This window comes from Malus domestica, chromosome 01, assembly GCF_042453785.1.
Source record: "Malus domestica chromosome 01, GDT2T_hap1".
Taxonomy (NCBI): Eukaryota; Viridiplantae; Streptophyta; class Magnoliopsida; order Rosales; family Rosaceae; genus Malus; species Malus domestica.
The window spans coordinates 28,069,591-28,090,886 of NC_091661.1; the positions used below are offsets into that span (position 1 = coordinate 28,069,591).

At 41.4% G+C, this 21,296-nt stretch overlaps 2 protein-coding genes and 1 long non-coding RNA gene across 4 annotated transcripts; 2 read left to right on the forward strand and 1 right to left on the reverse strand.

The window, feature by feature from the left end:
• On the reverse strand, nt 1-7,541 carry LOC139198138 (uncharacterized). Of its 2 annotated transcripts, none has more exons than XR_011583431.1 (4): nt 7,200-7,541; nt 7,030-7,098; nt 6,356-6,415; nt 1-372 (listed from the first exon to the last, which is right to left on the reverse strand). It is a non-coding gene; the product is annotated as an uncharacterized lncRNA (long non-coding RNA). The 2 variants fall into 2 exon arrangements; XR_011583430.1 differs by lacking the exon at nt 1-372 and adding an exon at nt 5,468-5,677.
• A 1,421-nt stretch (nt 7,542-8,962) lies between these two features.
• On the forward strand, nt 8,963-12,616 carry LOC103440913 (probable LRR receptor-like serine/threonine-protein kinase At3g47570). The gene is made up of 2 exons (XM_070821773.1): nt 8,963-11,770; nt 11,876-12,616. The coding sequence occupies exons 1-2, from the start codon at nt 9,088-9,090 to the stop codon at nt 12,259-12,261; spliced, it is 3,069 nt and encodes a 1,022-aa protein (XP_070677874.1). The 5' UTR covers nt 8,963-9,087; the 3' UTR covers nt 12,262-12,616.
• A 3,850-nt stretch (nt 12,617-16,466) lies between these two features.
• LOC139198135 (uncharacterized) lies at nt 16,467-19,380 on the forward strand. Its single transcript, XM_070826399.1, has 5 exons — nt 16,467-18,314; nt 18,398-18,495; nt 18,579-18,676; nt 18,760-18,857; nt 19,033-19,380. Exon 1 carries the CDS (start codon nt 16,860-16,862, stop codon nt 17,532-17,534), a length of 675 nt encoding a protein of 224 aa, XP_070682500.1. The 5' UTR covers nt 16,467-16,859; the 3' UTR covers nt 17,535-18,314; nt 18,398-18,495; nt 18,579-18,676; nt 18,760-18,857; nt 19,033-19,380.
• The last annotated feature ends 1,916 nt before the right edge of the window (nt 19,381-21,296 follow it).

The window sequence follows — 21,296 nt, forward strand, 5'->3', positions numbered from 1 at the left end:
TTCTTAACCAACTGAGAAGTCCATTACATTGGTGCGTGTACTATACATAGGATATTTATGCAAATATTGACACGCCTCGACCCTGATATTCCCCGAATACCAGGACCGACACGTGCTGGCCGACACCCGAGGGTGACGAAAGCCATTAATTGATACAAAAGCTAAGAATAAGAAATAGATAAGGGTTAGAAATTTGAAATACAATGAGTTAACAGTTTAGGAACGTGCTCAGAGCATACAACTAAACCTAATCACTAAAAAGAATTAAGATAAGATTGCAAGAACAAAGGAGTGGGTCCTACCCCGAGAGGACTCGAAGATGCTGCTGCGGAAGTGTCTTCACGCCAGGATTATGTGCTTTGAATCTAAGTCCTGAATGGGGGCGCAAAACAAAGGTGAGTGGACCAAGTAGATATATATATATAATAAAACAGTTATCAACATACTAACCCCCAGGTTTTATAAAAACACATATATAATGTTAAACATAGGTTTTCCGAAACCTAGCATGCCGTGCAATGTCTCAAATCATAACTCATATATAATAATCACTAGTGAATTGTCCGATAACCCCCAGGCCCCATGCCGGCTCCCCGTCTCTGAGCAGACAGTCAGAGGAAAATACACTTCAGGCCCCATGCCGGCTCCCCGTCCCTGTGCTAAATAGCCAGAGGAAACACACTCCAAGCCCTATGCCAACACCAAACCGTCGCCCGGGACGGACCGGAATCTATCCCTACGTCCCGTAGCGGAAAGGACCACTAGGTAAGTACAAAACCATTGAACATATATATATTGAAAAACAACTTCATAGTATAAAGTCATCCATCATCTATACTATAAAGAGGTGTTCGAAACATGTTCTAGTATCATATCGTCATCCATCAGATATTCTATAAGAACACGGGTTATAGGAAAAATAGTAATAATTCAAAGTAGCCTCAGTAAGCATATCATCTCATAAAGTACTTCATAAAACATAACTATTAAATCATGTTTTTCATGTATGCATTTCTACTATAAAACATGCATTTTAGAAGGGGTCCACTCAGTACTTAGTTGCCAAAAGCTGCGCCACTAGCGAAGACGGAAACGTCACAATAATTGCCCCTAAGCACATAAATGGTACAATAAATAAAACTATATAATAGAAATTGAATTTGGGAAAACGGACATTGGAAACGGATCCAGAACGTCGAATTACCCTAAGAAGGGTTTGAATTAAATAAAATAGGGAATTTGGAATTGGATGGGTTTAGGGTTTTAATGGGTTTTAGGATTTCTAAGGTTTTGGGTTAAAATGGTTTAAGGTTAGGAAAGGGGTTTGGGTTTAAGCCCAAACACATACATATAGCCCAAACACATACATATACTATAAACACACACACACACACACACACACACACACACAACACAAGGCCCTAAGGCCTCCTAACAGAAATCAGGGCTTTAAGCCCTTGGTTGAAAACCGGCCCAAGGCCAACCAAAACTAGGGCCCGAGCCCTTTGGGTTTTAAAAACATATAACTAAAAATAAAAACTGAATGGGTTAGGGAACTGGGCTTAAGACATCACGGGCCTAAGGCCCGAGGGGGGGGGGAAAGGGGAGAGGCCAGATGGCCTGGTTTTGCCGAGAGAGGGAAGGCCGGAAATTCGGCCGGAAAACCACCTAACTTTAAACGGCCATAACTTTATCACTACTCAACGAAATTAAGCGAGACAAAAACAAAAGTTGTAGCCCTTGAAGAGACGAAGAGAATGGTGCCTCACACGACGTCTAATTCACCGTGGTTTGGCCGGAAAATGCCTCGAAATTCGTCGGACTCGCCGGAAACTGGGTAAGATTCAAATGAGTATAACTTCTTCAATACTCAATGAAATTGAGTGAAACAAAAAGGAAAGTTGTAGTACTCGACGAGACGAAGAGATTGATACCTTACACGCCGGCCAACTCGCCGTGGTTTGGCCGAAAATTGCCTCGAAAGTCGCCGGAGCTTACTCCTTACCGTCGAACTCGCAGGGCAGGGTGTGGGGTTCGTTGCGAGCCTCTCTTCGATGGTGACTCGGTCCTAGTGAGTCCAGGGGAAGAGAGAGATGCAAGAGGTTGAGGGAGAGAGGTACGGGATAGCTGAGAGGGAGAGAGCTAAGGGAGAGTTACAGGGGAGAGATACGAAGAAGAAGGAAGAGAGAGATAGGAGGCTGGGGACATAAATCAGGGGTGGGTCCCCCTTGGCTCACCAATTAAGACTAACAATATTTTTTAAAAAATGGGGTGGGGTGTTTCAATCTACCACCCTTATAAAAAAATTTCGTCCTCGAAATTTAAACTAACATACTACGCTGAAAATACTCGAAAATAGGAAGAAGAAAAATAATATACATATATGTAACGAAGAGATCAGGTAAGAGCGGTTACACAAAAGGGAAAATGCCACGCCGTCGCGATCGGCTGCAATGATTCCATCTTTCGTGCTCCCAGGCTCATACTTTCTTTCCCCATCAGTGTAAAAATAGAAAACATACTTTAATAAAATATAAAGTCGAAAACACAAAATAATTTAAGGCCAGATAACGCCAACATAGATAAGTAATAACATATAGGCCAAAAACTCGAATCAACTTAGAAATGAAAACATAATTACTTTTCCAAAGACATTTGTAACGCCAAAACAATTAACTAGAGTAAAGGGAGTTCAAAATACTTATACTGAAAATCAAAATTGAAAAATAAGAGTGGGTCTCGCCCAAGAATTCGAAATGTCACGTACTCCGAGAATAAATGTGTCTTTGGGTCGAGTCCCAAGAATAACAATTCCGAATCTGCGTCAGCTGCTGTAGACGAATCTTCTTGCCCACTTGCTTAACGAACCCACCAAATAAGCTATCGATATCACAGTCTGCAGCCCGCAATATCGACCTCACATTTGTTGTCTCGATAAGCAAGTAGTAATTTCTCAAATGGTGCACAATTTCACATATCGTAGGATCGATCCTCCAAATACAAGTTCGCAAGACTTTTCAGTCAACCAGTGTTGTCCATGAAAAACTATCGTACCAGGTCGTAAAAAGTACCATACACCAAACCGAACAAAACAGAAACTGTCGTCGTAAAACTCTATCCAGCACCAAGCATCTTATCCTTCTCAGTTCTTCCAAATGTGACCAACTACTTCAGAATTTCACCAGTAAAGAACCCATTGAAAATTGTACCTTGAGATTCAAGAGAAGTGGCTACCATGTTAGTAGTAGACCCAAAAGCTCAAACCAAGCAAGCAGAAAACGAGAAGTCACATTCCTCAACACGCAGTATCTCTTAGGAACTGTTGTAGTGCTCAATCCACCTCTCCATTTTTGCTTAGTTGCAGATTTCAAGTCAAACAAGGCCAAAGTTGGTGGAAAGAAGAACGACTTGCAAATGGTCAACCTAAAAACAAAAGAGAGTACACACATTTCGAGAGAAGTGTAAAGATTATCCAATTCTCACTTCGACCGTCCTGTAGTGCCATTCCAGAATGCACCAAACATATCTGCTAGAAATGTTTTAACAACCACGTACTCACCACAATAAGGTTCAGAAGTGAAGCAGTGGAAATATTCGTCGAGACGAACACATATCGTTGGAAAATAACCGATGTGATGCCCATGAATTCTAGTAAGATGTTGATACAATATTCTGACCTTTTGTACTAAAACCTTCAACCAACTCTTACTAAAAGACCGCTTAAACCTCATGCCCCACGTGCTCTCGAACTAAAGGATCCTGGTGAGAGGTAGTGGAAAGCTACGCTGCGGTGCGTTGAGGCGAACACATCACATCATCGAAAAGATCTACCAGAGTACGATATGATGGCGATGAATTGCAGTAGGATAATGAATGGTAACCATTCAATTAGCATGAAGATAGTGATGCAATCTGCTGATCAACTGCACTACAATCTTCACCAGTTTCTTACCAAAAGACGACTTAAACTTCACACCCACGAGGAACTTTTTCTGGTAAGTCTGGTAAGCTTGTCAAAATATTATGCTCCCAACATTCCTGTCCAAAACGATGAGAATTGGGCGCACACTTCCGCCAAATCGATCGATCGTGAATTCCGCACTGATTGAGCGAGGAACCTTGTCGATCGATCGTGAATTCCGCACTGATTGAGCGAGGAACCTTGTCGAGAAGGCTAAAAGAACACTCAAGAATTTGAGGATCAAAACAAGTCCATTAAAATATGGAGTACAAGATATCAAGATTTGAACAAGAAACCATGCCGAGAACAAACGTTTTTTTTTTTTTTTTTTTTTTTACACCCCCGTATAATGTTCCGGCATGATCCAGTTCACATTGAGAAACAAACAAGCGAATGAAGGTGAAGATGTAGAAATAGAAGTCACTGTTTATGATTATTTTGCAAATCATCACAGTATGGTCAACTGGATTCTTAGCAAAAAAGGAATTAGGTCTAAGCTCAGGAATGTTTAAGAACTGATAATAAAATTTGAGGAGGCCAAAGACATTTCAAAATTAACAATACCTTGTGAGAGCTGCTTCAAAGTTCAAAAATTAAACATAAAACCTCTGAATCAGCAGAATGACGAAGAAGAAAGATACAAAGCAACCTACGTATGCATGCATTGACACAATTGGCTACCTTAAAGTGATGCTCTTGAGCAAACCAAAGCTCAATGAGTCCAGAGAAGTTCAGAGTAAAGCTCGATCTTCGTACAATGATGAACATGGTAAAGTCTCAAGCTATTTCACTGAAAATTACAAGGCTGAACATTTAGGCGGCAAACAAGAGGCTAAATTCACTTCCACTTAAAAGTACGAAGGCTAGGAGCTCGGGTTTACCACAAAGTACCAAACCCAAGTGAAGTTTAAGGAATCTGTTTATCCAAACAAGACTGGATATTCATCATCCAAATCCAACTACAACAACAACAAGAATTGCAACCCAATTTGGAAATTAATGAGAATAGCGTCTGCTACTGAGGAGTTTCTCAAGATTTCAATGTAGAGCCGACTCCGCCCGCAATTCCTAGGGAACGCATGTTGCAGAGTGGCATCGCCATTTCAAATCTACAGCTGGTTTTAACCAGAATTCCTCAAATTGAGATTTCTAAAACACGTCGCTGAGTATCGATCCGATGCTGAAAGTCGTCCAACAATTCAAACACGTCACCGATGAGGCACAATCCCAACACAATTTCTTGAATTTCAACAAGAAGGTGACAATTCAATCAGAGAGAGATTCACACAACTGCACCGACTGGCACAAAATCCGGAAGTCGTGACATCCAAAGGATGTCAAAACCAACACTTTAAGAGAATAGAAAAGAATCCTAAGTATGCTCTGAACAAACCACGCTCTGATACCAATCTGACACGCCCCAACCCTGATATTCCCCGAATACCAGGACCGACACGTGCTGGCCGACACCCGAGGGTGACAAAAGCCATTAATTGATACAAAAGCTAAGAATAAGAAATAAATAAGGGTTAGAAATTTGAAATACAATGAGTTAACAGTTTAGGAACGTGCTCAGAGCATACAACTAAACCTAATCACTAAAAAGAATTAAGATAAGATTGTAAGAACAAAGGAGTGGGTCCTACCCCGAGAGGACTCGAAGATGCTGCTGCAGAAGTGTCTTCACGCCAGGATTAGGTGCTTTGAATCTAAGTCCTGAATGGGGGCGCAAAACAAAGGTGAGTGGACCAAGTTGATATATATATAATAAAACAGTTATCAACATACTAACCCCCAGGTTTTATAAAAACACATATATAATGTTAAACATAGGTTTTCCGAAACCTAGCATGCCGTGCAATGCCTCAAATCATAACTCATATATAATAATCACTAGTGAATTGTCCGATAACCCCCAGGCCCCATGCCGGCTCCCCGTCTCTGATCAGACAGTCAGAGGAAAATACACTTCAGGCCCCATGCCGGCTCCCCGTCCCTGTGCTAAATAGCCAGAGGAAACACACTCCAGGCCCTATGCCAACACCAAACCGTCGCCCGGGACGGACCGGAATCTATCCCTACGTCCCGTAGCGGAAAGGACCACTAGGTAAGTACAAAACCATTGAACATATATATATTGAAAAACAACTTCATAGTATAAAGTCATCCATCATCTATACTATAAAGAGGTGTTCGAAACATGTTCTAGTATCATATCGTCATCCATCAGATATTCTATAAGAACACGGGTTATAGGAAAAATAGTAATAATTCAAAGTAGCCTCAGTAAGCATATCATCTCATAAAGTACTTCATAAAACATAACTATTAAATCATGTTTTTCATGTATGCATTTCTACTATAAAACATGCATTTTAGAAGGGGTCCACTCACAGTACTTAGTTGCCAAAAGCTGCGCCACTAGCGAAGACGGAAACGTCACAATAATTGCCCCTAAGCACATAAATGGTACAATAAATAAAACTATATAATAGAAATTGAATTTGGGAAAACGGACATTGGAAACGGATCCAGAACGTCGAATTACCCTAAGAAGGGTTTGAATTAAATAAAATAGGGAATTTGGAATTGGATGGGTTTAGTGTTTTAATGGGTTTTAGGATTTCTAAGGTTTTGGGTTAAAATGGTTTAGGGTTAGGAAAGGGGTTTGGGTTTAAGCCCAAACACATACATATACTATAAACACACACACACTACACAAGGCCCTAAGGCCTCCTAACAGAAATCAGGGCTTTAAGCCCTTGGTTGAAAACCGGCCCAAGGCCAACCAAAACTAGGGCCCGAGCCCTTTGGGTTTTAAAAACATATAACTAAAAATAAAAACTGAATGGGTTAGGGTACTGGGCTTAAGACATCACGGGCCTAAGGCCCGAGGGGGGGGGAAAGGGGAGAGGCTGGATGGCCTGGTTTTGCCGAGAGAGGGAAGGCCGGAAATTCGGCCGGAAAACCACCTAACTTTAAACGGCCATAACTTTATCACTACGCAACGAAATTAAGCGAGACAAAAACGAAAGTTGTATCCCTTGAAGAGACGAAGAGAATGGTACCTCACATGACGTCTAATTCGCCGTGGTTTGGCCGGAAAATGCCTCGAAATCCGTCGGACTCGCCGGAAACTGGGTAAGATTCAAATGAGTATAACTTCTTCAATACTCAATGAAATTGAGTGAAACAAAAAGGAAAGTTGTAGTACTCGACGAGACGAAGAGATTGATACCTTACAAGCCGGCCAACTCGCCGTGGGTTAGCCGGAAATTGCCTCGAAAGTCGCCGGAGCTTACTCCGTGCCGTCGAACTCGCAGGGCAGGGTCCGGGGTTCGTTGCGAGCCTCTCTTCGATGGTGACTCGGTCCTAGTGAGTCCAGGGGAAGAGAGAGATGCGAGAGGTTGAGGGAGAGAGGTACGGGATAGCTGAGAGGGAGAGAGCTAAGGGAGAGTTACGGGGGAGAGAGACGAAGAAGAAGGAAGAGAGAGATGGGAGGCTGGGGACAGAAATCAGGGGTGGGTTCCCCTTGGCTCACCGATTAAGACTAACAATATTTTTAAAAAAATGGGGTGGGGTGTTTCAAATATGATCTCTTAATTTCTTCATTTTCTTTTCAAAAAATAAAATCCATTTTTCTTAATAAGCATTTTGGATTGTGTGAATGGATTAGGAAGTTTTTGGAATAGGAACCAACTGTCATTGGATTACACAAATGAGAGAATGGTACAAAAGATGATAAAGTTTCAGGTTGAACATGATTTACCACCAACATGATTGAAGTTGTTTCTGTTTAACCATTATCATTAGGTGTGGGGTTTTCTAACAAAAGATTTCGTGATAATTAGAAATGGAATATTCTATATAATATATAAGTCATATAATATTTTGTCATATATATGATGTGTACTCTATTATCTAACATGCTCTCTCACGAGTGACTCTACACGAGATCACACAGAAAACCAATTCCCACACCGGGAACTATTCTGGTCAAGTCATTATACTAGAGCTAACGTCAAATTTTTAAATGTCCTGTAGGTATTTAGTTAGTAGAGTCAACACCAATCTTTTTGAAGGGCCAAACATTAATAGTTTCAAAAGTCTAACCTAATAACGCAAATTTTCGAAAATCCTAAACTCTAAAACCTAAACTAAGCTAATAATTAACTTTAGAAATGATGGACATTACAATAAGTCCGACTAGTTGTTGGCTTGTAGCTTGATCTATAAAATGGTGGAAATTACAAACATTGAGAACACTTCCCATTATGGTTGATGGTACCCAACTTGCGCCACTTACACTTGGTGCCAATCGAGTTGACTTACTACATAGCCACAAGTTTGTGGCTTGTTCTAGATTTATATCCAACGCATTGGTATTTTTGAATATATTGTTCTAAATTTGTCCCACACTTGCTCACAAATCCGCATTAGTTTTCAACAGAATAAGATCATGAATTGAATAATGGCTGCCAAATCAAGGTCAACTTCTGAGTTCCATTCAGCTTCATGGGTTTTAAAGTATACATATCCCGTTGTCATCTAATACTGGGGTTTAGTATTTATTTTCTTTTACGTGTAAATGAGGTCTTAGTTTTAAATCTCGTGAATAATAAGTTCGATCTCAATTTATTTTTCAGCACTTTGTGTAACTAAATCTTTTATGCAGAAAAAAAAGGTAGTCATCCATATGAACAAATAAAAAATTAAAAATTAAAAATTAAAAATTAAAAAAAATAAAAATATCGCAAATAATAATGCATTAAGAAAGTCAAGGATCACTACCCCACAAACACAACAGTATCGCAAATAATATCACAAACAATAATCTCAACATTGATTGTTTTATGACGCCATTCATTCATTTTCCAGCAACGTTTCACGCTACATTACTGTAGTCCATGCAGACTTTCGTGCATGTGCCATGCTTACATGCGTGATGAACTTGGTCTTGTTTCAGCCTTAATAATACATAGCATTGATGGAAGAATAAAAAGAGCCGGGGGACACGGCCACCTCTGGCAGCGCCGTCACTTAAGACCTTGTCGACCACCAATATTATAAATTTACGTATTCCAACTTAACAGTTTCACCCTCGATCATTGCATACACAACTCAAGATGAAGGTTTTGGTTGTGAATTTGATTTTCATACACTCAGTTTTCAATATGTTTGTCTGCTGCTTTAGCTCCTCCATCAATCTGATACCCGGTGGGAACGAAACTGATAGGATGGCGTTGCTCGCCATCAGAGCTCAAATAACGGAGGACCCCAATCAGTTCCTGAGTACATGGAGCGAATCGTCTCATGACTTCTGCCTATGGCGCGGCGTCACATGCAGTCGAAGGCATCGACAAAGGGTTACTAGGTTGGACCTAGGCGAACAAAACTTGGCGGGCTCCATATCCCCACACATAGGAAATCTAAGCTTCCTAATGGAGCTGTATTTCCAGAACAACAGTTTGAGCGGCCAAATCCCACCAGAAATTGGGCGTTTGCGTAGATTGCAGGTACTACGTTTGAACATCAATTCACTAAGTGGTTTTATTCCTGTCAATATATCCAATTGTCTCAACCTCGTTATTCTAAGTTTCGGTTACAATCGGTTAGAGGGTATTATTCCTAGAGAGTTTGGATTCTTCCCAAAACTCGAAAGACTGGTTCTTCAGTATAATACCTTAGCAGGAGAGATCCCTGACTCATTGGGGAACCTTTCTTCTCTTGATATGCTTGCTTTCTCTGGAAATAACCTGTCGGGTAAAATCCCTAATTCCCTTGGTCAGTTGACAAAAATAACAATTTTCACATTAGGCTTAAATAATTTGTCTGGTATCATCCCTCCCTCCATTTCTAATCTGTCCAATCTAGTTATTTTTGACATACAACAAAATCAAATTCGAGGGTCTAATCCATTAGCCTTGACCAAAAGTTCTCCAAATCTCGAAAGCTTTTTCATTTCTTGGAATCAATTTACCGGATCCATTCCTGTGTCAATATCCAACGGCACAAATTTAGTAGAGTTTCAAGTTCATGGAAACAAACTAACCGGAAAAGTGCCAAATTTACAGAAGCTTGTTAATCTTGAATTATTGACACTTTACAACAATCAACTCGGAACTGGTACTGATGGCGACATGAGTTTTGTCTCGGACTTGACCAATGCCACAGAGTTAAAGTGGTTGATTTTGTACCTGAACAACTTTGGAGGGATGTTGCCCACATCCATATCCAATCTCTCAACCAAGCTTGAAATCTTTGGGGTTCAAGGAAACCATCTATATGGGAACATCCCAGCTGGGATAAGCAACCTTGTCAACTTGCAGTTATTAAGTTTTGGGTTGAACAACTTCACAGGTAACATCCCTACAGGCATTGGAAAGCTTACAAGGATTGACCAATTAATTTTTGAAAGCAACCAATTATCAGGGAGCATTCCAATCTCTCTTGAAAATTTAACAATGTTAAGCAAACTTGAGTTGCAAGGAAATAACCTTCGAGGAAATATCCCTTCAAGCCTAGGGAAATGCCGCATGTTATTGCACCTGGATCTTTCTCAAAATAACTTGAACGGCACAACACCTCAAGAAGTTGTAGGCCTCACCTCCTTATCAATTTCTTTGAACTTGTCTGGAAACCAGTTAACAGGCTCTCTTCCAATGGAGATCGGAAAGTTGATCAATTTAGGCAAATTAGACTTTTCTGATAACATGTTATCAGGAGAACTTCCAAGTAGTCTTGGTTCTTGTGTGAATTTAGAAGTCATGCAATTGCAAGGCAACTTGTTCAATGGGTCAATTCCTTCCGCGATGGTTTCATTGAGAGGGATTCAATATTTGGACCTTTCACGCAACAATTTGTCTGGTGAAATTCCACAATTTTTAGAGGGATTTGCTATGAACAGTTTGAACCTATCTTTCAATGAGTTTTGGGGTGAGGTACCAATTGAAGGTGTTTTTAAAAATGCGAGTTCGATTTCGGTTGCTGGAAATGCCAGGTTATGCGGTGGTATTTCTAATCTCCAACTTCCGAAGTGCAACTCCAAGGTGTCCAAGAATGGCAGATTGTCCCCTAGATTGATATTAATAATCTCTTTAGGATCCGGGTTTGCATTTCTTGGAATAGTGATGGTTATTTCCTTTTTATTTGTTCGTTCATCAAGAAAGAAACACAAGGGAACTGCACCTAGCACTTTGGGAAACTCTTGTTTGCAAGTGTCTTATAATACTCTGCTCAAAGCAACTGATGGGTTCTCTCCAGCTAATTTGATTGGCGTGGGTGGTTTTGGATCTGTGTACAAAGGACTTCTTGACAACTATGAAGCTCAGCCTGTTGCTGTCAAGGTATTCAACATGTTACGCCAAGGAGCCTCGAAGAGTTTCATAGCTGAGTGTGAAGCAATGAGAAATATCAGGCACCGAAATCTTGTCAAGGTTATTACTGCATGTTCAAGTGTTGATTTTCGTGGTAATGATTTCAAGGCTTTGGTGTATGAGTTCATGGACAACGGGAGCTTAGAGGAGTGGTTGTACCCAACTACGGGAGCACCCAAGAATTTGAGTCTTGCTCAGAGGCTCGACATCGCCATTGATGTTGCCTGTGCATTGGATTATCTTCATAATCAATGTGAGACACCAATTGTTCATTGTGATCTCAAGCCCAGCAATATTCTTTTGGGAAAAGAATTGACTGGACATGTTTCTGACTTCGGCCTGGTAAGATTTCTCACAGACCAAACCAGTAATGTTCCGGGAAATCAAACAAGTTCCCTTGGAATAAGAGGATCCGTTGGCTATGCCGCTCCAGGTAAAATGTCCATATGATTCTTTGTTTTGTCTTTTATCCTTCTTTATACTTGGCCTGGAAATAATGAGTTCAATATGTCGCTCACTTGTGATTTTTGAATTGTAGAGTATGGTATGGGAAGTGAGGTTGCAACAAACGGGGACATCTACAGCTTTGGCATTCTCTTGTTAGAGATGTTCACGGCGAAGAGGCCCACTGACCACATGTTTAGTGATAGTTTCAACCTCCATAATTTTGTCAAGGCGGCTTTGCCTCAGCAAATTACTGAGGTTGCAGATTCACTGCTTCTTCACAAAGGAGGAAACTCGGGCGCAAGCACTAGTACTGCCACTCCCAGTCAATGCAGCACGACTATTGAAAAAATCCAAGTGTGTTTGAGTTTAATATTTGGAATTGGAATCGCATGTTCTGTGGAGTCCCCAGGAGACCGAAAGGATATCAACGAAGCTATATCTGAATTGCTATCTGCAAGGGTTGTTCTTCTTGGATAGAAGATTTTGCCACTATCTTATGGTGCGAGTGTGGCGGTCAACTGTGTTTCTTCGCATAATGCAAATAGGGGGGCTCCTGTTTAAGGCTGCCTCAGTCCTCACTTTATTAATATTTTTATCTTCTTGTTTTTCAATTTTCGTTTCCTGCCTCTTGCAGCAGTGAAGTTTTATAGCTGAAGCTGATCAAAAAATCGAAGTGTACACCAATGATGTACATTGTTCTACATAATGTGTAAACCTTTATTTTAGTCTCAAATTTCAAACACTTAATCCAAGTCGTATGACTAAGATATAAACTTGACAAAGGCGGTAATTGAAGAACCAAACTGGATTCTGAGCATCTACATTTACCATCCATGCATGCATTTAGAAAATTTTGACACTTTGATCAGTCCAATAATATTACTTAGTGCACACTTTGAATTGTAGAGTACGATATGGGAAGTGAGGCGTCAACAAATGGAGAAATTTTTAGTTATGATAGGAACACGGTTGGTACAACACGTGTTTTTATATAAGTGGTGATAAATTTTATTGTTTAAGTTATTAACTTTTTATATTACAACCACCCCCATATTTCCATTTTATTTCTATTTTCCTTGGAACATTATTTAAATTTATCAATTTAATCCCTTATTCTCTTTTAATCCTAACCCTTGATCTAGATTATGTATTGTTCTTAAACTGCCATGTGGCAGCTCTCTGACTCTCTTCTCTTCCCTCTCTTCCCGAAACACTTTCCAATCTCAGACACCTCTCTCTTTCACGGGAAACCCTCAAGCATTCTAGAGCTCCGAGAGCTCATCTTTCCTCTTCGAAAAACAAATCAAACCCAACAGTTAACCTCATATCTGGAATCCTTGGAACTTGAGGATCACAGCTATAACCCTGCATGCGTTGGTATAACACCTCTGTGTGTTCTGCCATTGAAGCCGAAAGCTTCAAACCTCTGAAACTCGAACTCAGGCAAGGCTCACTACTCTATTTCTATTTTTATTGAGCTATTCTCAGTTCAAATGAAGGTTCTAATCAGTGCATGACTTATCTTTTTGTTTTCCAAAACCCGGCGAGAAAACTCGACGAGTTCCGAGATACACCCAGTCATTCTCGACCACAGTCGAGACTTTATGTGGTATATTTCCATTTCCATCATCTCAGCTATTTTTCCTCTTCATTTTGGTACTTGGTTTGGGTTTTAGTTTGCACGTTTGCCGTCGACCAGAACTACAACAGTCCTGGTGTTCTTCCCCGAGCATACCCAAAGTCACCAGGCCATCAGGCCTTCTTAAACCCACGGGCCTTAGCCTTAATTGAATTAGCCTATTTCCCATTTTGGTTATTTAACATGTGGACCATGCCCTGCTTGAGCCGTGAGTGTGTGTGGAGTGTGCGTGTGTGTGAGTGTGTGTTTGGGCCGTGCCCTGCATGGCCCATGTGTGTGTTTTGGATTGTGTGGTGTGTGTGATGTGTTTGTGTAGTGTGTGGGCTGCATGTGTGTGTGCAGGCTTCGTGTATATGCACAGGCTGTGTGTGTGTGTGCACAGTACGTGTGTGTGAGTGTGGGTTTGGGTTTAAGCCCAAACCACCTTTTTCACCCTACACCCTTTTAACCTAAAAACCTTAGGATCCTAAAAACCCATTCAACCCAAATCCTTTAATTAGTTTTAGTTAAAGTCCAAATCCTTTAGAAAATCCTTTTATTTATTTATTACATTTTTTGTGCTTAGGTGAAGTTGCTAGTGAGGGAATTCGTAATCCTTATCCGCACAACTCTAATGCTAAGGAGTATCTGTGAGTGGACCCTTTCTAAAATTTGCATAATTTCATGTTTAATTGTGTTGATGCACAAAATCAGCGAGGACTTTGGTACAACAGAAAGTGTCAGGTTTTGTGACCTTCGCTTGGTTGCTTGGTTGCTTCAGTCACTAGTGAGGATAAGTACGTAAATGAATAGAGACAGAGAAGCAAACACAGGATGTACGTGGTTCACCCAGATTGGCTACGTCCACGGAGTAGAGGAGTTCTTATTAGTAGTGAAGGGCTTACACAAGTACAAAGGATCAAGCTCTCAATTTAGTGAGTTCTTGTGAATGATTTAACACAAAATGGCATTAGGAAATATTGTGGGGGAATGACCCCTATTTATAGAAAAACTTGTAGCTTTGTCACATTGACATGTGTCATGTTATGATTGGTTCTTGATGTTGACACGTGCTGCGCTCTGATTGGCTTCTAATCTTGACACGTGTCGAGTAGTGATTGGCCTCCTGGTCGGAGGGGAACTCTTCTGGGTCCTTGACAGTATAGCGTTGGCCGGTGCTCGGTAGTTTCGGGATTGGTCAAGTATGGTACAAACAGTGCTCCCCTAAGTTCCCGAGTGAGGGAAACTCCTCGGTTGGGGACTTGCAAGATCCAATCCCTTGAGTAATCACGAAACTTCTAAGTACCGAAGTGTGGTCTGATCTTCATCTGCCCTTCTCTGGAAGTACCTTTCCTCCATCCGGGAATGGTGTATTTAGCTGATGTTGACGCACAAGGTAATGTATCAATTTCACTTGAAGCTTAGTTGTAGTTTCGGGCTTAGTCAAGTGTGATACAAACCCTATAGTAGGAGTCCCCCAAGTCGCCGAGCTAGGAGATCTGCCGAAAGAGGTGACAGACAAGGTAAGCAGTCAAACTTCCAAGTAAGCAACCCAGGATCAGAGGTTTGACGTCGGCTTCCGGTTGATTGTTCTCATTCTCCTTGTCTCTCATTCAACTGCCAGGATAAGGAGAAGCAAATGGATAAGAGATGATATGAGATACTTTTGCTTTTGAAGAAGTAACTTTCCACAGGCTTATTCTTGAACTGTGCTGGAGGGTGTTCTGGTGCCCTTCAGAGTATAAGGCCGACTCAAAAATTTGAGGGTCAAAACAAGTCCATCAAATCTAGAGTACGTTCGACCTTGATGATATGGGATACTTTTGCTGTTGACGGAATAATGAATGTGGTATGGAAAGGTGTCGTGCTGTAGTGATCTGTTTCAGCTCACCGTTGAACCTTCTGCTTCAATCTTTTGCATGGCAGAAGTGGTGTGCAACCTTTGCATTTAAATGGTCCTTCAGAACATTCCTTCATAGTGACTCATCCACGCTTGGCAGCTTCAGTGTAAAGAGCCAATATCTGATCAACTGTCATGAGGTATTTGCCGGTGGAATTCGTGACCTTGACAGCAGTTGAGGATGAGTACTCGAGAGCAATGCTAAGTAAGCAACCAGGCAAAGGCTCCAGGCAGTCAGTTCCAAATTGGAGGTTTGATTTCAGGTTCCGACTGACTGCTCTCTTTCTCCTTGTCCTGCAGGTGTGGACAAGGACAAAGACAAAGACAGGGAGAAAGCATGATATGGGATACTCTTGCTTTCGACCCTGATGATATGAGATACTCTTGTTCTTGGTGTGGCTTATTTGCTGAGGTATTATCGGGGGGAAATAAAGCTGAGTATTTCGAGAGGTTATGTTGAGGGTGCCTTTTCGAATGCGAGAAAGGGTTGAGCATTTTTGCAGGTTTGCCTATCCGTTGAGGAGGGAGGTCAATGTATATAGGGATTTCCCAATAACAAGTAGTAATGCTATTCCTTTACCCTTCTTGGTCACAGCAATGTAGTGGGAGCTGCCAGCTTCACGTGTTTTAATTTTGTCAGAGCACTTTGAAAAAGTGGTATGTGGTATCTGGAAAGCTGATATTACGTGTGGAGATTACAGACAAGCTTTATCTAAGGAAATCTGGCTCTCGAAGTTCTGAGAGTTGTGCCTCTTCGGTTTTCGAACAAGCAATCCCGTCGAGTATCTGACTCTAGAGATTCGGAAAGCGGTGCTACTCCGGTTTTTGAGAAAGTAATTATGTTGGGAGTCTTTTCTCGAATGTGAGTAAAGGTTGGACGTTCTTGCCAACCTGTCTTGCCGGAAAACACGGAGGTCGACACACATAGGGACTTTCCAGTTGTCAAGCAGTGGTGCTGTTCCTTTACCCTTATGGGTAATAGTAGGGTAGCTGGAACTTTGAAATTCTCGTGCCTAAACTTTGTCAGAAATCTTTGACAAAGTTATATGTGGTACCCGAGGAGTTGATGGTGCATATGGAGAGCGGTGATTGATCAGTAAGATTCACGTGCTTTCTATTTCACCAGAAATCTTCGACAGAGTGCCCGTAATTTCCGCAAAGCTGATTGTGCATGTGACAGGTGCTGACGAGGCTGCAAAAGCAGGTGCTTCTTCGATTTCTGAGATCGGCCCTCGTGGTCTCTGAGCAGCCCAGCTTTTGAGAAAGCATTCGCCTCTTCGATTTCTGAGATCGGCCCTCGTGGTCTCTGAGCAGCCCAGCTTTTGAGAAAGCAAACGCCTCTTCGATTTCTGAGATCGGCCCTCGTGGTCTCTGAGCAGCCCAGCTTTTGAGAAAGCAAACGCCTCTTCGATTTCTGAAGCTCCGTCGAGTGCAGATTTTTATAGAGGCTGGCATTAAGTTCCACATCACACTTGAATCTCTACCAGTAGAAGCTCATTTCTTGCACTTCTAAGATCTTGATTTGTCTGACCTCTTCCTTCTTCAACACATTTGAAAATGTCTGGACCCTCCGACCGTCGTTTTGACTTGAACCTTGGAGAAGAGACAGCCACGCCTTCTCCAGACAACATATGGCGCCCATCCTTCATATCCCCTACTGGTCCTCTTACCGTTGGGGATTCTGTGATGAAGAATGATATGACCGCTGCAGTGGTGGCCAGGAACCTTCTCACTCCCAAAGATAATAGACTACTTTCCAAACGGTCTGATGAGTTGGCTGTTAAGGACTCTCTGGCTCTTAGTGTTCAGTGTGCAGGTTCTGTGTCTAATATGGCCCAACGCCTATTTGCTAGAACCCGCCAAGTTGAATCATTGGCTGCTGAAGTGATGAGTCTCAAACAGGAGATTAGAGGGCTCAAGCATGAGAATAAGCAGTTGCACCGGCTCGCCCATGACTATGCTACAAACATGAAGAGGAAGCTTGACCAGATGAAGGAATCTGATGGTAAGGTTTTACTTGATCATCAGCGGTTTGTGGGTTTGTTCCAAAGGCATTTATTGCCTTCGTCCTCTAGGGTTGTACCTGGTAATGATGCTTCAAATGATGAACCTCCAATGCCTCCTCCTTCTGGGGTTTTGTCAAGTACTGAGGCTCCGGATAACCACCCTCCGGTGCTTTCTCTTTCTGGGGCTCTACCGACTGCTGAGACTTCCCCTAAGCAACCTTTGTGAAGGCTCCCTTTTGTTTGTTTATTTTGACTCATGTATATGTACATATTTGTGGCTTATCGAAAATATTAATAAATAAGCTTTGCTTCATTTCAACATATTGTGTTAAATACACCAAAGCCTTCTTCATAAAGTTCTTTGAATTTTTGCTTTTGTTGAAACCTGTATTGTTGAAGCTTTGTGAGTGAAGCATGTAGTTTGAGGTAGTGTTCCCTTAATTTCCCGAGTGAGGAAAACTTCTCGGTTGGAGACTTGAAAAATCCAAGTCACTGAGTAGTCACGAACTTTTGAGTACCAAGGCGTAGTAGCATATGGTGGGAGTCCCCCAAGTCTCTAGTCGAGGGAGTTGACGAATGAGGTGTCTTGCTAATAGTCCATGTCGTAAGTACCAAAACTTCATTCTTTTGTTTTCTAAGTGGTAGCCCCGGACTTTTTCTTCATAGATTTTGTTTATGAAGGTTGCTAGGCCCGAATAAGTGGAATTGCAGAAGGTGTAACCGTTGGTGCATTAACATCATAATGGAAGCATCACAATGATGGAAGCATCACAATGATGAAAGCATCATAATGATGAAAACACCATAATGATGAAACATCATAATGATGTTTCTTTGGTGGAATTGTTTTTCATTTCCCCTAACAACCGGAATTGTTTTTCAACATAACACCATCATCTGTAGGTCGAATCACAAAGTTGTCTTCATGAAAGTTGTTCGTTAATTCCTTAACTACAACATATCCAAATTGGAGAGCCATCGGAGCAGTACAACTCCAGAAATCCAGGTATGATGAGTGACTGTTTATCATTTGTCTGTCAACCCGTCAGATTTGTTGTGAGCTTTGAAACTCTATTTTCTCTTGCTCAGATCAGCATGCTTTCTTCATTGAAGTTGTTCCTCAGCTTGTGAACTACAACATATCCAAATTTGAGATCCCTCGGAGCTGTATAACTCAAGAAACTCAGGTATGATGAATGACTGGTTATTATTTTTCTGTCAACCCGTCAGATTTGTTGTGAGCTTCGAAACTCCATTTTCTCTTGTTCAGATCGGTATGCTTTCTTCATTGAAGTTGTTCCTCAGCTTGTGAACTACAACATATCCAAATTTGAGATCCCTCGGAGCTGTATAACTCAAGAAACTCAGGTATGATGAATGACTGGTTATTATTTTTCTGTCAACCCGTCAGATTTGTTGTGAGCTTCGAAACTCCATTTTCTCTTGTTCAGATCGGTATGCTTTCTTCATTGAAGTTGTTCCTCAGCTTGTGAACTACAACATATCCAAATTTGAGATCCCTCGGAGCTGTATAACTCAAGAAATTCAGGTATGATGAATGACTGGTTATTATTTGTCTGTCAACCCGTCAGATTTGTTGTGAGCTTCGAAACTCCATTTTCTCTTGTTCAGATCGGTATGCTTTCTTCATTGAAGTTGTTCCTCATCGACCCTTTCATAACATATCAAAAATTCAGGATGAACTAACGGTTAAATATTTCCAGATCTTCGAAACATCACAACAGCTTCGAAATCTGCAAGAAGCCGACTATCATGTTTGGAGCTTCAACACTTTAATTTCCGTCGCTCAAACAGAAATGGTTCCTTCTTGAAAGTTGTTCATATGCTCAAGAACTATAGGGTGTCCAAAATTCAGCTCCATTGGAGAAGAGCAGAGGTTGCAGAAATTTGATAGATGAAAGGAGGCGGAAGAGGGAGAGAGAGAAAAAGTCTCCTGGGTTGGATTTCTATTTTGGGGCAGATTCCAATTTTTGTAGCACCTTCATTATTGATGAATTGCTTGTACTTTTGTCCATTATGAAATTTGGGACTTTGGCTTGTTGTTGGATCTATTATAATATGTTTGGGAACATATATAAGTGAATAAATAAGAAGGAAAATTGTGGGCCCTTGTGGGTGTAAAACAAAAAATGTTTATGTTTACCCAAGTGTTTTTGTACAAGTTCAAGGGCATCTTGGGTTTTGTGAACAAAATTTGTTTATTTGGAGCAAGGTTTTGTGTTGAAGCTTTGTAGGTGAAGCTTTGGTGTTGAAGCTTTGTGGGTGAAGCTTTGGAGGTGAAGCTTTTCGGGTGAAGCTTGTTGGGTGAAGCTTTTTAGGTGAAGCTTTGTGGGTGAAGCTTTTTAGGTGAAGCTTTTCGGGTGAAGCTTTTTGGGTGAAGCTTTTTAGGTGAAGCTTTTCGGGTGAAGCTTTTTGGGTGAAGCTTTGATGGTGAAGCTTTTTGGGTGAAGCTTTTTAGGTGAAGCTTTGTGGGTGAAGCTTTGTGGGTGAAGCTTTGATGGTGAAAGTATGTAGAGGGAGCTTTCTAGGTGAAGATTTTTTAGGTGAAGCTTTGTAGGTGAAGCTTTGTTAAGTGAAGCTTTTCGGGTGAAGCTTTTTAGGTGAAGCTTTGTGGGTGAAGCTTTTTAGGTGAAGCTTTGTGGGTGAAGCTTTGGAGGTGAAGCTTTTCGGGTGAAGCTTTGGAGGTGAAGCTTTTCGGGTGAAGCTTGTTGGGTGAAGCTTTTTAGGTGAAGCTTTGTGGGTGAAGCTTTTTAGGTGAAGCTTTTCGGGTGAAGCTTTTTGGGTGAAGCTTTTTAGGTGAAGCTTTTCGGGTGAAGCTTTTTGGGTGAAGCTTTTTAGGTGAAGCTTTGATGGTGAAGCTTTTTGGGTGAAGCTTTTTAGGTGAAGCTTTTTGGGTGAAGCTTTTTAGGTGAAGCTTTGATGGTGAAGCTTTTTGGGTGAAGCTTTTTAGGTGAAGCTTTGTGGGTGAAGCTTTGTGGGTGAAGCTTTGATGGTGAAAGTATGTAGAGGGAGCTTTCTAGGTGAAGATTTTTTAGGTGAAGCTTTGTAGGTGAAGCTTTGTTAAGTGAAGCTTTTCGGGTGAAGCTTTTTAGGTGAAGCTTTGTGGGTGAAGCTTTTTAGGTGAAGCTTTGTGGGTGAAGCTTTGGAGGTGAAGCTTTTCGGGTGAAGCTTTTTGGGTGAAGCTTTGGAGGTGAAGCTTTTCGGGTGAAGCTTTTTGGATGAAGCTGTTTTTTTTTTTTTTTTTTTTTTTTTTGGCGCTTGACACGGTCTTCATTTGCTTGTTTTGTAGTGACTGTGGAAGACGGATTGCTTTCTGATTGAGAAGGGTTCCGGCATCGCTTGCTATGAATGTAAAAGAGTGAGGGGTGAGTTGGCTAAATTACCTCTTTATTGAATTCATTGCCAAATGACCTTCATTACATAGGATGCCAAACGGCTATAGCTCAACACTTGTACATCGTGAGTCTATTTGTAGTAGTACTTCAAGTGATCAGCGTTCCATGGATGGCCAAGGGTCTTGCCATCGGAGCTTCTAAGTGTGTAAGAGCCAGGGCGACTGATGCCAATGACTTCATACGGTCCATCCCAGTTTGGACTAAGTGTGCCTTCACTCGGGACTCTGTCGCAGAGTAATCTTTTCTTTAAGACCCAGTCTCCTATTTTGAAAGAACGAGGCTTGACCCTAGAGTCATAATAGTTGGAGATGCGCTGCTTGTAGGCGACATTCCTCAAGTGAGCTTGGTTTCTGTGTTCCTCGACTAAATCCAAGTTGAGGGTGAGTTGTTTGTCATTTTCACTTTGAATGTAGTTCTGGACTCGGAATGTTGCTTGCTCGAGCTCAACAGGGACAACCGCCTCTGTGCCAAAGGCAAGTGAGAATGGAGTTTCTCCTGTTGAAGTCCGATATGAAGTGCGATATGACCAAAGAACTTGGGGTACAAATTCTGGCCAACAGCCTTTAGCTTTG

Excerpts from the sequence above, each read along its gene's own strand:
- LOC103440913 (XM_070821773.1), top strand. The coding sequence starts at position 9,088 with ATGAAGGTTTTGGTTGTGAATTTGATTTTCATACACTCAGTTTTCAAT. Across the intron at positions 11,771-11,875 it reads CGTTGGCTATGCCGCTCCAG|AGTATGGTATGGGAAGTGAG; the intron begins GTAAAATGTCCA and ends TTTGAATTGTAG.
- LOC139198135 (XM_070826399.1), top strand. The coding sequence starts at position 16,860 with ATGTCTGGACCCTCCGACCGTCGTTTTGACTTGAACCTTGGAGAAGAG.